The sequence below is a fragment of the Diceros bicornis genome, chromosome 10, assembly GCF_020826845.1.
Source record: "Diceros bicornis minor isolate mBicDic1 chromosome 10, mDicBic1.mat.cur, whole genome shotgun sequence".
Lineage (NCBI taxonomy): Eukaryota > Metazoa > Chordata > Mammalia > Perissodactyla > Rhinocerotidae > Diceros > Diceros bicornis.
The window spans coordinates 60,213,437-60,230,474 of record NC_080749.1 but is presented as its reverse complement, the minus strand read 5'-3'; the positions used below and the strand labels follow the sequence as shown (position 1 = coordinate 60,230,474).

Genomic DNA, 17,038 nt, shown 5'->3' with positions numbered 1-17,038 from the left:
AAACTTTTCTTTCAGTTGTCTAGTCTCTTCTTATTACTCCCCATTTGCTTTCTTCCTATTCTACTCTCCTGTCTCTAAAAACTTTTGCTTTATGGACATCAAGTTAATTGCCTTGGTCTGCAACTACTTACTACCTCTCATCAATCACTTACTCCCTAGATAAAAAAAAAAATCTCCACACACAGGTACACACATGGATATGTGTATGTATAAATTAACCATAGATGTGTATATAAGATATGGACTGTTACTATGTATATTTATTATCTGTGTAGGTATTTAACTTCTCTTAAGGTTCTCTGATTTTATTGGCTTTTAAGAGTCAAATAGCAGATCTTATACTGTCCATCCTTGTTTGCTAATAATTTCAACCCATAATCACTGCTATCCTGTAATACAGTTTCAAGAATAACAGCTAATGAATATAATTTTTTGGAGTGGAGTTAAACTGGTTTTTATAGAGGCCACCCGATGACATTGGTCTCATTTGTCCAGTGCTTTGATAAAATGAGCCAACTAGGCAAAAGGAGTCATTTGCAGGATAGCCTTTTTTATGCTAACTGTAAGTGATATCCGGAGATAATATCTTTCACTGAGGACAGTGTGAATCAAGATGAACAAGTTTGGTTAAGTGAATTGCAGGAGTTGTTTTGCTGTGCACAAGCTGAAAGCTTTTATGATAAACACTGAATGAATGGAAGTCAACAAAATGAGCTGTTTGTTAAAAACGGTTTGATAAGACATTGTTCAGTCATAGAGTTGCTTTACTATTAACAGTATGTGACTGTCCTAAGTAGTTGTTTTCAGCTTATAACTTTGCTTTTCTTATTTATGTGTTAGATATGCAGAACAAGAAAGATCCCCTCGGGACAGAGATTACTTTGATTACAGCAGGTCAGACTATGAGCATTCTAGAAGAGGGCGTTCTTATGACGGTAGCATGGAGTCACGGTTAGTATTCCAAATTTTAACTGTAGAAAAATTATATTTGCTTAAATTTTCTTTGTGCTTTATAATAAAAACAATAATGATGACAGCTAGAATTAAATGAATGTTCTTAGGTGCCAGGGTTTCTAATAAGGACTTCATGTGAATTAACTCCTCGTGGCAATAAATACATGAAGTAGATACTGTTATGTCTCTTTTATAGCTGAAGAAACTGAGGCTTAGGGAAGTTTACTCATTTGTGTTTTAGAAGCTTATCAGTGGCAAGTCTAGGTCTGTCTGATTCTAGAGCCCAAGCTCTTATTCATTATCCTGGACTATGTGAGGAGTTGGCTTATGTGAGTTCTTGACATGCCTTATCAAATGAAAGAAAGTAATTTCTATTATATGACATAGAGTGATCTAAATTTACTTTCCTGCATAATGGCAGAGGGACATGAAGAATGAAGTTACCAATCTATAGTTTTTATTTAAATATAAATTATTCTTACTTGAGTCTTGGAGCACTTGACTACCTGCCTTATTAGTCATCCAGTTTCAAAAACTTGTCTACCATGTTTTATTATAGACAAAGTTCTATATTCTTTTTAATCTCTCTCGTATTATCCACTCCATGACTACCAAGATTAACCCCCACTAGAATTTTGATCAAATTCCTCTGCAGTTTGGAGCTAAGCACATTATTTGATATCTGCAGCCAAAATTTCCTGCTCACTACCTACTTTCTAATATATACCCAATCCTAAAACGTCAGATTAAATTCACGTCCAAAAGCCAGGCTCATCTGCTGTCACGTTAGTAACACCTTAATAAGAACAGCTACTACCACCATAATTGGTGAGCTAGGCATTCTTCATACTTTCTCAAATACTGTCAAAACTCTTACTAACTAGGTATTTTTCCCAATTTACAAATAAGGAAAGAGGTTTGAAGTCATTGACTTACTGAGGTTGCAGTTAGCTATCTGGTGGATGATGAAACTGGGATTTGAACTCAATTCTGACTCCAAAGCCCATGTTTTTTTCATAACCACTGACAGTATTACTTCACTGTAACTGTTTGGTTCAGTGTATGTACATAAAGTCTCATTTGATCCACACCGTCACACTGTGAAGTAAGCAGGCTGTGTGTTAGGTAGAATATAGAGGCTAACAGTACAAAAGCACTCGAAGAGAAATGATTCTATTTAGACTCCAAGAAGTCTATTGGAGTCTTCTATTACTTCTATTACTTTTGCACTCTAAAGGAACAAACGCTTTAATTGTAAGGACACAATTTTATCAGCCAGCTAGCTGTCTTACCTGGTGTTCCTCAGAAGAATCATAACCAGTGTCAGTAAATCCCTGTTGTAGTTCCTTTCTTGGAACATGTTACATTCACAATAAAAAGCAACTCAGTTGCAAATCAGTGCCTAGATTTTGGAGCACCTGCCTTTGTGACTAATTGGGGTTTCTATTTGAAACCGCATTTTTCCCCCTCTGTTCGCTCTTAGTATATACAGACTGTCTATCCTCATGGGAAGGCACTCAAGTCTCTTTATTTTTTTATTTTTATTTTTTTTGTGTGAGGAAGATCAGCCCTGAGCTAACGTCCATGCCAATCCTCCTCTTTTTGCTGAGGAAGACTGGCCCTGAGCTAACATCCGTGCCCGTTCTTCTTCCACTTTATGTGGGACGCCGCCACAGCATGGCCTGACAAGTGGTGAGTTGGTGCGCGCCCGGGATCTGAAACCCCGGCCGCCAGCAGCAGAGCATGCGCATTTAACCACTACACCACAGGCCTGGCCCCTCAAGTCTCTTTATACTTTAGTTTCAAAACTGACTGCTTTTTTCTCTGCATGAAGGTTGTATTACAATATATTAAGATAGACTGTCTCAAATATACCCTCTAGATTTAGCTAAAATCCATCCAGCGGTTTCTTGGTAATGTGGCACCTGCATTAATATAATGATAATATGAAACTTGTTTTTATTTACTGTATATATAATTTATGGTGGCACAAAGCATGAGTAGAATGATCTGTGTTTCTAAGGCAGTATATGTAAAAATCAGTAAGCGAACAAACCCTTCTCTGGGGAAGGCTAGCAAAAAGCAAGGATTCACTCTTTCCATTTAGTTCTTGATAGTGTCAGAGAACAATAGCCTGATTGTTTTCAGTGTTAGCTTAAGAAAGGATACTCACCTGCATTAGTAGGAAAGACTTATTGTGGCTAAAAATGGTTGATTTTTTTACATTGTCTCAAATAACCAGATGCTTCTGATATTCTGTGATTTCTAATAAAAATATCAGTTCCATCAAGAAACAATTTCAAAGATTACATTTTTTTATAACAGTCTTACTCCTAAGTTGCCATTATTGAAGCTAAACTCTGGTTTCTCCTTTATATAATTTATCATGTACATCACAGGCCAATTTGTCTTCTTAAAACATTACTTTCATGTCACTATCACACTCAGAAACTATTAATGATCCCCCATTACCTCCAGTGTAAAAAACTTAAAGTCTGTTGCTTGCCTTTTAAGATTTTAGAGTGTGACTCAAACTCATCTTTCCAACTACCATTATACATGATTCTTTGTTGTTTCCTCACTGTCCTACTCATTCTGGCCTGAACACCCTTGCTCACTTTTTCAGTAGTTACTCTGTCTTCTACTAGCTGCAGAATGCCATCCTCCCTTCTCCGTCCTCCCTACCCCACCTTGCCCCCACTATAATCCTATCAAACCTTGAAGACCTTGTTTAGTTACATTTTTCTCTGTGAAGCACTTCCTCTCCATTCCAAATCACTTTTCCTTGTCTGAATTTGTGGGACTCACGTTAGGGACTCACTCGTTTGGAACGTAGTTTATTTTAAAAATGTATTTTATGTTGTCTTTTCTCCATTTTTTTTTTTTTAAAAAAATTGCAGAAGTAGGGACCATGACAAACGCAAGGAAAGAGAAAGAGATATGGATCGGAAAAGGTCCCGGAAATCCCCATCTCCTAGGAGAAGAAGCCCAGAACCATCGGTAACCCAGAGTTCCTCTGCTCAGGATGAACCTACTGCAAAGAAGAAGAAAGATGAGCAGGATCCTCTCCTTACACGAACTGGTGGAGCGTATATTCCTCCTGCAAAGCTCAGGATGATGCAAGAACAGATTACAGATAAAAACAGGCATGTCAACATCACTAATATACAAGGCAGTGATATCCTCATTGAAAAAAATCACCATGGTCTAATTAACCTTGGCTGTTGAGAATTTACATTAGTCCACAATAATAGAGGCCTCAAATTAGACTTCTTCCCTTCTTTACTCCATAAACTCTGTTGGAGCTCTGCATACTATTTGCCCTGACAAATTTGCCCTGAATTAGCTCATAATTTCTTTATTTTTTTGCATGAATGAATTAAAAAGTTTGAGGAAATATCAACTGATCTTTTTATTACTATTTTCAAACTATTCCTTTCATAATTGCCTGCATGCCTTTAGTAGTTTCCATTTTCCATAGAGAATCGAGAGTACTATTGATATTTTAGACTTAAAATGTATCTTTTCAGTTGTACCAAACCAGGAATCAGTAAACTTTTTTTGTAAAATGCCAGATAGTAAATATTTTAGGCTTTGTGCATTCTTCTATCTCTATTGCAGCTACTCAACTCTGCTGTTGTAGTACAAATACAGCCAAAGATAATGTGTAAATAAACAAGTGTGGCTATAAATTTCCAATGAAACTTTATTTATAAAAACAGGCTGTGGGCTGCATTTGGCTCATGAGTATAGTTTGCCAACCCCTGTACTAATCTATAAAACTAAGTTGACAGTTTTCTCTTTTCCCTCCATTTCTTAGACCATAACTTCTTAGACTGTAATTTTTTGCTACACTAAGACTATCAAAATTCACCTGTGAACATTTACACTCAAAATGCCTTTTCTTCCCTTTTCAAAATAATTGGGGTCGTAAAGAGCTATGTAGAAAAATACAGCTAAGTTTTCAAGACCTTTTTCTCTAGTAGAATGAGATAACAACCAGGAAAAGTATGTTCCAAGATTGAACTGGTCACTACAGTTGCCAGGTAGTTGGTAAAAAAGATTGGGATAGAGGGTAGCTACACTTTAAGAATAACAGATTCATGGTGAGCCAAGAAAGAGTGTTCCCACGTCTTTCATGGGTATTTTAATAGCAACTTGAAAGTACTTAAGAACCTTATATAAATGAAATCTAAATTTGTTTCAAGAATTAACTTGAAGTAAAAATGCCATCTATATAAAGTATGAAGATTTAAAATTAAAAGAAATTATGAGCTAGAAGGGACATTAGATGACATTAAATTTAAAACTAATAAGTTTCTCTTTATGTGTCATATTCCAGCACTTGGTTGTAATGTCTGGTGTGTTGTGTTGAGAAGGGATTTGGCAGTGGCTTCTGTGGTTAGTGGGAGCTTCATGATCATGTGGGCATTCTGCTCCCGTAGAAGGCACTGGTGGCCTTAGTGAGAGTTATTCACTTTCTCCAATCTAGTCCAAAGCAATCCTAATTGTAAAAGACCAGAAACGTTGTTAAGCCAAGTCTCATTTCGTTTATATTAAATAAAGTGGGCAGAGGAGAGTAAGCAGTATGTGGAATTTTAATCAGATTCCTGGAAGACAATTTTATCTACAGTTGAAGTCTGTTCACAGGATGTAAAAGGGGCAAGGAGAAGTAGAAGTCTCTAAAAGAAGTCTGTAGTCTTTGCTCTGAGTAGATACTTAATCAGGTGAATTGTAGGCTTCCTAGTTAGGAAGTACACTTGTACTTGTTATAGGCTTTTGACTAAAGTTTAATAGGAGAGGTTGTGATTATGTATCAGCAATATCTTATTGATGAGACATTTGTTAAGCCATGTATCTCATATCTCTAGAGATAGTGACCTACCAAAGGGTTGGGCAACAGTGAGAGTGGTCCACCTTGGGTGCAGGCAGTAAGGTAGCACATGATATATAGTGAATTTAGAACAGTAATACAATGAACTATAGAAGTCAGTCTGCTTTTATCCTTAGTGTCTGCTGAGGACAATGTGTGATAAAATACCCCTCCCCACCGGAACAGACTAGTCTCATCGCCTCTCTTTGGTATACAGCTCTAGAGTAGGGGTTCTTAACCAACAGACCTTTAAGAGGTCCATGAATAGAATTCAGGCAGTCCCTGAACGTGAATGGGAAAAAAAATAGCATCTTAATTAGTTACCAATCTCTAACTACAATTTAGCATGTGTTTCTACTGGGAATGTAGACAATAGACAATAGTATTAACAGATTATTTCTTGCAAATATCTCAAAATTCTGTTTTTAGCCTTGCTATTTGGAAATTAGTTGTTAGATCTATTGCCACTTCTTGTTATTTAATATATCAAGAAGCACATAAAATACTATGTGAAACTTTTGTTCTTTTCATGCTTTGAAAACTGTATTTCAATATGATAGATATCCTTTGTAATCCTGTGTATTTGTGTATGTTATTCCAAAAAGTGCATCAGCTTCGCTAGACTGCCAGAGAGGTGTAAGGAAGAAAAACAAGCTAAGACTTCCTGCAGCTTAAATCATATTCCACAGAGAAATAATTATAAAAATCATAGAATTTTAGAGCTTTAAAATATCTTAGATATTGTCAAGTTCAACCTAAAGAAACCCAGTTAGGCTAAATAATGTACCTAAGATGTAAGTTAAAGAACAGTATAGCTATTTAGCATTCAGCTGTAGGACTACTGCCTAAACGCAGAAGTGTTCTTTAAAATACTTAGAACAGTCTTTCAACCCCATAATTTCATATGACTTTCCCTTTTCTTGGAATTATTACCATTTCTTGATAGTTTAAAACATTTAATTTTGTTTTCTCTATCACGCTTTTAGGAGAAGGGACATAAAAATTTCCTTTTTATGGCTTATATTTGGGTATTTCATACTGTAATTTAAAATAAAAAATAATTGCTTTTATTTAAAAATATTCCCCTTAAAGGCTAGTTTAAGTAAATGAAGTTTTATAATGTAAAATAAACGTGTGTTAAATCTGACTAACAAATGTTGTAAATTACAATGTACCTGGACATAAGAACAAAACATTATCCTTACATCTTCTTATATGATCTTATTATGTTATTAAAGAGAAGTGGTCTGTAGATGAGCATCATATGTACACAACATCAAATATGGGTAAGGATATAATCTGTGTATTCATATAGTCATATTTTACTACACTTTGGGGTCATTTTGTGAAAACTGTTAAAAATAAAGGAACGCTATTTTTTATGTTATTATAACCTCTTGTTATAGTAATTGTTGACTAAGTTTTCATCTTTATTAAAATCAATTGTTTTTAGCTTAGCATACCAGAGGATGAGCTGGGAGGCCCTAAAGAAGTCAATCAATGGTCTTATCAACAAAGTCAACATTTCTAATATAGGTATTATTATTCAAGAACTTCTTCAAGAAAATATAGTTAGAGGAAGGTAAGCATCAGCTATTTTATTTGTAGTATTTCATAGCAGTTTTTCAAAGGGACATAATATTTACGTGAACGGTAATCATTGTGGTACTTTATTGCAAAGATAATTGAGAATATTTATTTAAAATGCAGTTCCTGTAAAAATGTAAGCTACTAACAAATAACTTATACTTCACTAACTGTTAGGGGTTGTGTGGAGTTTTTGCTTTTTGGGAAGTTTTGATATCACGTAATGATTTTTGCATAGACATTTGTTACTGAATGCTTCCAATAATTTAAACTCATGAGGAATAATGAATATTGTATTTATATATATGAAGGAGCTACCTCAAACCAATTTAATTTCTAAGGAAAGCATAGTGAGAATGTGAAAGAAATGAGAAAGATCAGCAATAAATTTTAGAAAAGCAGAAGGGAATGACTTAGCCATTTTCTGTGTGGTTTTAAGTAGTTGTGATATTTTAAAGGGTCAGAAATTAGAAATATCCTATATTCTATTTATTATTTTAAAAATCTGATGGCTGTTTTCCTGTGTCATTTCACATGACCTTGATTCATCATCTCAAAACCATTGGAGGGGCCAGCCCAGTGGTGTAATGGTTTGGTTCGCACACTCCACTTCGGCAGCCCAGGGTATGCAGATTTGGATCCCGAGCGCGGACCTACGCACCAATATATAGTGGCATCCCATATATAAAGTAGAGGAAGATGGGCACGGTTGTTAGCCCAGGGCTAACCTTCATCAGCAAAAAGAGGAGGATTGGCAACAGACGTTAGCTCAGGGCTAATCTTCCTCACCAAAGAAGGAAAGAAAAAAAAAAACCATTGGAGCTATAAAGCAAGCTGTAGCGTGTTGTGGGGGTTTAGAAAGTTGGCCAAGAGGCAGCTGCTATCCTCAAAGGTAGGGAGAGCTCTTCCATTTTACTCAGAAAGAAGCAGACTCAGAAGTTGTATGGGTTGCTTAAGATCTTGCAGTTTGTAATCTGTGTTCTCTTTTCTTGTTTTTACTCTAGTGATTCAATTGTCATACCTAAACCTGATGACTCTTAAGACGTTGTTTTCCTGCCTTTCGGCAATCCAATAATTATTTGTGATTACATTGCTAAAAGTAACTCTTCAATTAGCCCACTTGTATCTCTCCCCTTATCAAATGTGTGTGGAAACATGCCCATTTCAAAATGAATTAGAAGTAGAACCTTTTATTTTCCTATCGTTTCAGCATTTTTCTTGTAGCACTTTGATTATGTCTTTATCTGTTATGAGGAGTTTCCCACATCTTCATTTTTATTTCAGTAAAAATAGGCTTAAAAATGGAACCCACCCAAATTTGTCTTTAATCAGTATTAATTTTATATAAAAGATGGACCCATACTAGAAATTTTACATTAAGTCCAAGTTTAGTACTATTGAAGCAGGTCTTTTTTCCCTTCACTTTTTTGAAAATATTAATATAAGAAGTTTAAAAACCTCAAATTCATGATTAGATGTAACATACAGGAGCAGGAAAAGAGAAATTATATTTAGAGAAAAAATTTTGAAGAAAAATTTTAGTAAAATCTGTCTATTTTAGAAAAGCACCAATTGAAGTTTTGTTTTCTCAAAAGCAGTTTTTATTTACTAGTGAGACAAACTCTTCCCCTAGATAAAGTGGTAGAAATTTAGTCCTGATTTAGTTTTTGTGATATTTACGGAGGAGTAGTGTTGCTGGATTTCAAATGAGTTTTTTTTTTCTTCTAATTAAATTGGTGATTATTGTTGACTTTTTTTTTTTGAACAGAGGCCTGCTGTCCAGATCTGTTTTGCAAGCACAGAGTGCTTCTCCAATCTTCACCCATGTTTATGCGGCATTAGTGGCGATTATCAACTCCAAATTTCCACAAATTGGAGAATTAATCCTCAAGAGGTTAATTCTTAATTTTCGAAAAGGCTATAGAAGAAATGATAAGGTATATATTCTGGGCTTGTAACTAGACTGTCACATAGGGACAGACTAATAAACCAGTATCAACGATAGTAAGCAATGTTTATTTCTACATAGGAATTCTTAAAAACTGTGTATTTCATGAGAACTTTTTGTGTTCTTATTAAATATCCCTGGCCTCTGATGATGAGCAGCAAAAATGATGGCTATAACTCTTGAATTATAACTATTTAGCCGTAAATATTAGTTTTTATCTTATAACTTTCTTATAAGAAATATCCTTGTGTGTTACATATTTTAAATAGTGTGTAAGCTGTAGATTCTAGAGATAAATGAAAACTGGTTTTAGTTTATAGATTAACTTTGTCTCTGCCTTCACTTTTCAGCCACTTTGTCTGACTGCTTCAAAATTTGTGGCACATCTTATTAACCAAAATGTGGTAAGTAATTATCTTCAAAACTTTGTGCCATTCAGTGGCATTAGACTACAGAATTGATGTCACTTCACTGACACTTCGCTATTTTTGTTTTGATTTATAGTCCTTCAGAAAAGTATATTGGATGATGTGTTAGTGTTAAAACTATAATAAATGCATTTAATACTCTTTAATATAAAGAGGAACCCAGAACAAGTGTTTTATCACATTGATCTAACTCTTAATACTATACATGGTTACTTAACTGCAAATCATTCCTTCAATGAATGTAATTTAATCATATAAAAAATGAGGTTGGTATCTCTTCCATTACTTTCCCCTGTACCTGGTGTTCGTGAGAACTTAATAATATCTGATATTCTATAAAAAATTCTATTCCCTGTAACTACATAGTATATATAGTCATATATTCATAGAATCAGTTTATAAAATGTAGTAGATTAAGTAACTTTAATCTATTTTAAATTCAAATAATTTTATCATTTTATTGTTTAGTAGTTGTTTATTTTGTATTCATCTACTATTGGAGAGTTTTGATTTAGCTTCTATTTAAACTTGAAAATAATAAAATTGCTCTTTTTCGTGCTCAAAGGTTTCCTTCAAATATATATCATTTTTAACTACATCTATACAAAAGAGGAAGAATTTTGAAGTCACACTTAATCTTATTTCTCTAACATTAAGTAATATTTTCATTCTTTCCTACATGAAGTTCTTTCCAGTGTTCACTCTTATAAACCTTTTAGATTTTAACCTGATTATTTTATTACATGATAACTTGCTACTTAAGACGATGGAAACTGAATTTCACATGTCTATAACAGCTCAGATATTTCAGTTTTTGAATGTATGTTACACTTATATTGGAGGTATTTTTGGCATTGCCACGAAACAGTTAAAATGATAAATATTTTACATCTTCCCAACAGTGGTGCAGGGCAGTGTTATCTTGTGACTAATGTAAGACTGTTCATCCTCCGCTCCACCACCCAAAATAAAAGCAGTATGTATTTTTGAAGTTGTGCTCAATGTGAAGAGGACATTTACTTGAGTTGAGGTTTACTTCCTCTCCCCCATCTCAAATAAGAGTCTGACTCTAAAAAGGCATATGTATGGTGTTTTGAATATGCTTCCAAAGTTCATTTTCTTTTACAGCAAAGTTTCTCAGTAGAATTTTATTCCCACTCTACCTGGCATTGTTTATAAATATTAAATTTTGAATATAGCCAGTATAAAGAGTTTGATTTAATTAAAAAAAAAATAGAGGGAGTATTGAAAACGGTCATTGTATACCAGAAACTACCAGAAAGATATTTTCTGATAAAGTTAGTATTCATGTAACTTAAGAATTATTTGTTATCTAACCAAGTTGCTGATAGAATAAATTGGAAAATGGATATAAAGAGTTGTGGTCGTGGAGAAGGATGTTATAAAAAGAATCGTATTGGGCCAGCCCCGGTGGCCTACTGGTTAAGTTTGGCATGCTCTGCTTCAGAGAACTGTGTTCAGTTCCTGGGCGTGGACCTATGCCACTCATCTGTCAGTAGCCGTGCTGTGGTGGTGGCTCACATACAAAAAGGAAGATTGGCCGTGGATGTTAGCTCAGGACTAATCTTTCTTAGCAAAAGAAAAAAAAAAAAAGAACTGTATTACCATTCTTCGTATAGTGATTATGAACATATCTCAGATTAAAAATTAGTACATGATTTTTTAACGTGTTTTGAGGTTAATTTATGACATTTCCTGTAGAGGATATATTTCCTATGTATAAGTGTAAGAAGAATATTTCTTCTGGTGATAAGTCAAATAATTGTATTCAGTGTAGTAAATTAAGATTTTTGGAAAAATCATCAGGAATTTCTTAACAGATGTGTAATGAAAGTGAAAGAAAAATTTTATCCCATATTTGGAGTATTTCTATGTGTATTATAAAACTTTGCTCATCATATGTACAATATTATCACTGCAGAAACCAGATTTGCTAATTTTTTAAATTAATATTAGTAGTAGGTTAATATATGTAAAAGCATTTTCTATATGTCTTCATTCTATTTAAGGCACATGAAGTTTTATGCTTAGAGATGCTCACTTTGCTCTTGGAAAGACCCACAGATGATAGTGTTGAAGTAGCTATTGGTTTTCTTAAGGAATGTGGCCTTAAATTAACACAAGTGTCACCAAGAGGAATTAATGGTAAGTATATATCCTTGGTTTGATATTGAGCTTTTATTTGAGTATTGTAACATTTACTGCTTATTTTATTGTCTTCTCTTTCTGTTTAACTTTAGCTATATTTGAACGCCTTCGAAACATTCTCCATGAATCTGAAATTGACAAAAGAGTTCAGTATATGATTGAAGTGATGTTTGCAGTACGGAAGGATGGATTCAAGGACCACCCTGTTATCCTAGAAGGACTTGACTTAGTGGAAGAAGATGATCAGTTCACCCATATGCTGCCTCTAGAGGATGACTATAATCCAGAAGATGTTCTTAGTAAGTCAGGGGGCGGGAGTTGGGAAGTGGGGCACAAACAAATGTAAATATAGAAAATAAACACTTTTAATTTATTTTTTTAAGATGTTTTCAAGATGGATCCTAATTTTATGGAGAATGAAGAGAAGTACAAAGCTATTAAGAAGGGTATGTAGAATTTTATAGAATAATTTATTTTGGATAAGAAGAAGCAATTTATGTAGTTATATAATACTGGTAGAAAGAAATAGATCACTGACGCCCACCTAATAAAGTCTCTGCTCTTATGAAGCCATTCTCTTCACTGTTTGCCCATGCGTTATTTTTCTGTCTGGTGCTTGTCTGTGGTGTTACTTCATTCTAAATTATTTACCTCGTCTCTATCTTCTTACCCTCTATTTAAATTACTCAGCCCTTAAGTCTCATGCCGCTTAAGAAATATTCATATATTACTAGTGGCCTTTATTTAACTTCACAACCACTTAAGAATTACTGCTTAAATTGCCACCCAATTTAATATTCAGTTAACTGCTATACTTTATTGTTAAGTGCTATACTTTATTATTTCTTGAGAGCAGGTTGATAGCCTTCTGATAAAATTTGTCACAGTGCTAGATACGGCATCGGTGCTTAATAAATGGATAAATTGATTATTATCATGTGTCCATCATTAATGTATTGTAAGTGCTAACATTGAACAGATATTGGTTTGTATTTTGTCTTTCCCATTATTAGCTAAGTGACCTGGAACAAGTTACTCATTTGATGTAAGATTAAATGTTAGCTGTTTGTGTAGGATAAAGAAAATACACTGCTTTCTGTTGCCGCAGAGCAAGTATGTAGACACTGATACTATTTTTTTTTCACGTTTGTATCATTATTTTTCTTCCAAAGCTAATAAGGGAAGAAGGGCTACTTATATAATTCTATTATAATTATATTGTATTGTATAATAATATAATAATTTTATGGGTTTATTTCCTTTGAGTTATGATTTTACCTGAGAAGTACTTGAGCTCAGAAAGCTTCTTAGGAAGAGAGAGCAGAGACCTAGAACTCTGTCATCGTCTGCATGCTATGCTGTAGTCATGCTTAGAAGTGGGATGTTGAAGTGGAAAGTAAAAGTGTAAGCAACTTTCCATTTCTACACATTACCCTAAAAGTCTGGTACAATAAGTAGTTTTCTCCCCTTAGATGCTGATTTCCTAGAGGCATTTCACTGCAACAGCCAGATTCCTTTTTCTCTTATAATTTAGTTTCCGAACATGGAGAACTCATTAGACCCATTTTCTTTTCTTAGGAACTTTTTTTTCTACAGTCTCCCTAAAAGATGCTAAGTGATTTTTGGAATTCTTATTATACCTGGTACGATTTTTTTTTTTTTTTTAACTTGGGAATTCCACATTTGTTTCTTTAGGGTCTCGGCAGTTGGCCAATGCCGGGAAAGTAGCACTTTCCTTTTTGTACAGGATTTCTTAAACTCTTTGGTCTCGGGATCCCTTTATACTCCTGAAAGTTATTGAGGACTTCAAAGAGTTTTTGTTTATGTGGGTTATATCTATTGATATTTACTTTATTAGAAATTAAAACTGAGACTATAAAAAATAGTAAATTATTTCAAAATAATAATAAACCTAGTACATGTTAACATAAGTTACATATTTTTATAATTGTAACTACAAAACACAGAAATTTAAGAAGAATGGCATGTTTTATATATTTTGTACAGTTTAATGTCTGGCTTAATAGGAAACAGTTGGATTCTCATATTGTTTCTGATTTCAGTCTATTGCAATAGGTTGTTTGGTTGAAGAGTATGAAGAAAATTTAGCTTCACACAGATATGTAGTTGGAAAAGGGAGGAGTGTTTTAATAGCCTTTTCAGATAATTGTGTGTATTCCTCCTTAATACTGTGTCGATATTTAATAGCTAGTAGTTTCTTAAAAGGTTTGTTGCAATGTGAAACCTGAAAAAATATCCGTGAATTTTCATACTCTGTTACGTTAAAATTTATTGGCCTGTCACTTTGAATAGATCTTTTACCCATGCACGACTTTGTAACACGTTACATTGGTCATTTGGAAGATACTGATTCACTGAGTTATGCACGTCTTCTAAGTGTTATTCACGTCTTCCACATTAACATTATCAAAATTAAATTAACACATTAATACAATATGAAGAAATTATGTTTGTTAATATTACCACCTATCTTATCAGAAAAGTGCAAGTGTTGGGAAGCTATCAAGCTGATAGGGATGGATACAAGTTTTCCAAAATTCTAATTTTCTCTTGAAAACTCTTAATTGTATCATGGTGGCAAATACTGTTATTTTCCTTGAAACGACAGTCTCACTTTGTTTATATTTGAGAAAATATATCTGTCAGGTATCTAACAACTATAGTATATCAGCCATTCTTTCCAGTAAAAATGAAAAAAATAGCTAATTCATCTTGTACCTCAAACAATTGCACAAATGCTTTTCCTTGAGATAACCATCACCATCGTGCGTCTGTCTTTAACAGAATTACTGTATATGAACTTCATATTTTGTTACTCAGATTATTATAAATGCCTATAGTCAAAGGCTGAAATTTAATCAAATTAATAATTTTCTACTTCTTCAAGGGCATTCTTAAGTGAAACTGTCTTTTTTTCCTACCACAAGAATGTGGCAGTGAAGAGCACAGTGACTGCTAGGTGCCTTGATTTGGCTCAGGTTACAGCAGTTTTAACCCTCATTGCTTTTGGACCATCAATGCAGATGTCAGCACAGTGAAAAGGCAGGTAATGCCTTGGTGTTATGATGAAAATAGTTTGACCTCAGGGACCGCCTGACAGGGCCCACTGATCCCGCCGGGGACTCATAGATGTACTTTGAAACCACTGCTTCATTCAGTTAATGAAATCCAATTGTCATTGCCTAGGGGATTTCAGTAAATAGATTCTAAAGTGGAGAGATGAGGAGAGGATGATGTAAACGACTAGACAATTCATTTGACCTTCATTCTTTCATAAAATTTCCTTCTAGAGCTGGCATAAAAAAATGGCCGCAGCAGGAAGTGGGCACAGCTTTAGTAATTAGCACCTTAGAGAGGCCCAGGTGTACCCGGGCCTGAGGTCTTACAGCATTTGGGAAAACAGCAGGAGGGCCTGTCTTCCTACTCTTGAATACTAAATAGTTCCCTCTTTTAAAGGTCTGTCTAAGCCATGTTATATAATAATAAACTAGACACTTCAGATTATTTCTTGAAGTCACATTTGTTAGGAATATTCTTGAGGAGATTTGTGTGTCAGCTAAGGGCTGAATGACAACTCTGCATTTTTGTAAAATGATTTATTCCTCATAGTATGAAGTTCTCTGCTAATATTAAATATTATATATGACTCCTGATGTATACTGCTTGGTTAAATATAAAGAAATTAGAATTTTCTTAGAAAGGACTTGGCCTTAAAATTTGAATTAAAAGTTCTCTGATTATAATAGAAATGCAAAAGTGAAGTGTTAACTGTGTTTGTAAAATCTTTTGTCAGGCTAATAGAGCACCCACCATTGGGCAAAATATAATTTTAGTTTTTATCATTTGGTTACTATTAACATGATGACTGGCTTTATGTGGTCTCTTATTTACATCACTATTTTCATCCAGTTCTGAATGTGAGTTATGCAATAAAGTGCTCATCTTACCAATTTCCTTAGAGGCTTTTAAACTTCTGTTTCTGTTTTACATATGGAAAGTCTTTACATCTATTATAGTGTTCTATTTAATAGGTATACATTTTAATAAAAATCTCATTACTTATTTATTTAAAGTGAATACTAAATTATGCAACTGTTTCTTCTCCCTTTTTAGTCTTTCATAAAACGTTCTTAGCCTAAATTCTTCTTTTCTATATCTACCCTTAGCTTTTTATGATAGACTGTCTTTTTCTGATGATGAACTAGTAATATTTTGACTTCAATATGCTAGTTTCCATTCGTAATTTATTTTTCCACTGCTCTTGCTTTTTTGGAATACCTTCATCTATTTTTCTTTGTTTTTCTTATCCCTTCCTTGTTTCTTGGCCACTTTCTATCTGGCAGAAGAATTCCATATGACTCTCTCTCATCAAATTAGTTTTAATGCCATGTGACCAGCTAGGTAATAACCTGAGGTCTGTGCGATCATCTTTGTTGGCTGATAAACTGTTACACCACTGGATTTCAGTGAACTGAGAATTACCTTCTCAGAATGAGATGCGTGTCTATCACTTGCTCGTTAATATTTTCCTAAATTTCCTTTGTTCTTTTAGAAATTCTTGATGAAGGGGATAGTGACTCAAACACAGACCAAGATGCTGGAAGTAGTGAGGAGGAGGAGGAAGAAGAGGAGGAAGAAGGGGAAGAAGATGAAGAAGGTAAAAGTATAGCTTATTTAAATAATACTGTAAAATATTCTGAAATTAAGTTAATTCCCTCTAAAACAATGGTTCTCAATCTGGGGGTGTTGGGAGGGTTGCTGCTGTCATCTAGTGGGTGAAGCCTAGGGATGCTGTTAAACGTCCTATAAGTCACAAGACTGCCCCCCACAGCATTATCCAGTATTATTTAAGTATTATTCAGCCCAAAATGTCAGGATTGCCAAGGTTGAAAAACCCTGCTGTAAAAGTATTAAACAAGGAAATTCATTTTTTAACATCAACATAATTTTAATTTGACATTTTATGCCTTTGATTATAAACTATGAAAAAGGTGCATTCATGTTGAGTGCATGTGATTTATGCAACCCTGGCATGATGCGACAGATGAGAGTGACTAG

At 34.2% G+C, this 17,038-nt stretch overlaps 1 protein-coding gene across 6 annotated transcripts in view; it reads left to right on the top strand.

Moving 5' to 3' along the window:
• Nucleotides 1–17,038, top strand: part of CWC22 (CWC22 spliceosome associated protein homolog) — a 56,308-nt gene that overhangs the window by 19,977 nt on the left and 19,293 nt on the right. For 4 of the 6 annotated variants that reach the window (XM_058549354.1, XM_058549355.1, XM_058549352.1 and 1 more), the window contains exons 4-12: nucleotides 841–951; nucleotides 3,855–4,100; nucleotides 7,281–7,409; nucleotides 9,183–9,351; nucleotides 9,713–9,766; nucleotides 11,821–11,956; nucleotides 12,052–12,258; nucleotides 12,343–12,405; nucleotides 16,533–16,637. In XM_058549354.1, the coding sequence (XP_058405337.1) occupies nucleotides 841–951; nucleotides 3,855–4,100; nucleotides 7,281–7,409; nucleotides 9,183–9,351; nucleotides 9,713–9,766; nucleotides 11,821–11,956; nucleotides 12,052–12,258; nucleotides 12,343–12,405; nucleotides 16,533–16,637 (1,220 nt within the window). The remainder of the gene's footprint in view (nucleotides 1–840; nucleotides 952–3,854; nucleotides 4,101–7,280; nucleotides 7,410–9,182; nucleotides 9,352–9,712; nucleotides 9,767–11,820; nucleotides 11,957–12,051; nucleotides 12,259–12,342; nucleotides 12,406–16,532; nucleotides 16,638–17,038) is intronic. The other 2 variants (XM_058549357.1, XM_058549356.1) reach the window with 1 other exon arrangement.